An 896-nucleotide genomic window follows, 5' to 3' on the forward strand; every position below is an offset into this window, starting at 1 on the left:
GGTACCCCCCCGAACCCGCTCAGCCCCTCGGGGCGCCCCGTGAGCCGGCAGCACCCAGACGGGAGAGCCTGTCCTGGCACCCGCCACCAAAGCGGAGCTCCTGGGTACCCCACAGCCCCTCTGCGGGCACCCCACGGCCGCAGGTGTTGGCGTACAGATCCTGCGTGCCGCCGGGACCGGCACCCAGCCAAAGGCGCTTTACTCCCAGCGCCGTATCCGCCTCCGCGTGGGTAATTAGTAACCATCGAGGGACGGCAAACGATCTTTTAACGAGAGCGGCTGAGCGCTTGGGGCTCCACTCACCTTCAGTGCGGCCCAGGGTGGCTCCAAACCTGCAAAAGCGTCCCCAAACCTCTCCCCAGGTCCCCGAGGGGGGGCACGCGTTACCCCCCGCACACCCTCGTCCCACAGAAGGGACATGGAGGGCGAAGGGGGGGTTTGTCACTACTCACTAGCGCAGGAGCGGAGACAAACTTTGCACAGGCGTACATGGCGAGGGACAGAGGGACACACACGCGGGACACGGCTGGAAGAGACACACAGACACCGGGGCGTGAGGAGCACGTGGGATCCGGCCTCACGGATGCGGGGGTGGCCCCCGGGACAGGCAGAGGGGACTTGGGGGGACACACGGGAGACCTGAGCCACGCGGGAATGGCGGGGCAGGACGTGTCTTTGTCCCCGAGGTGCCAGCTCCTGGCCGAGTGCCGCCACGGTGGCGGTTTGGGGATCAGGAATTTGGGGCCCTGGAGTTGCTCCAGCGCAGAGCCCCAGGGGGATGTCACCTGCCCGGGGGGGGCAACAGGAGCTCACGAGGCCCCTGGTCCCCGTGAGGCGGGACAGGCCTTGGGGATCCCGCCTCGGCCCTGCCTCCCGGGGCAGGCGTGGACGGAGAA

General features: G+C 68.4%; 1 protein-coding gene across 1 annotated transcript in view; it reads right to left on the reverse strand.

Moving 5' to 3' along the window:
• The window catches only part of ATP5G2 (ATP synthase, H+ transporting, mitochondrial Fo complex subunit C2 (subunit 9)), a 39,756-nt gene that overhangs the window by 1,464 nt on the left and 37,396 nt on the right, over positions 1-896 (reverse strand). The window contains 3 exon segments of the mRNA XM_019471825.1: positions 453-500; positions 502-526; positions 640-785. Of these exon segments, the coding sequence (XP_019327370.1) occupies positions 453-500; positions 502-526; positions 640-785 (219 nt within the window).

The sequence above is a fragment of the Aptenodytes forsteri genome, unplaced genomic scaffold (genome assembly GCF_000699145.1).
Source record: "Aptenodytes forsteri isolate BGI_AS27 unplaced genomic scaffold, ASM69914v1 Scaffold162, whole genome shotgun sequence".
In the NCBI taxonomy this organism is placed as follows: Eukaryota; Metazoa; Chordata; class Aves; order Sphenisciformes; family Spheniscidae; genus Aptenodytes; species Aptenodytes forsteri.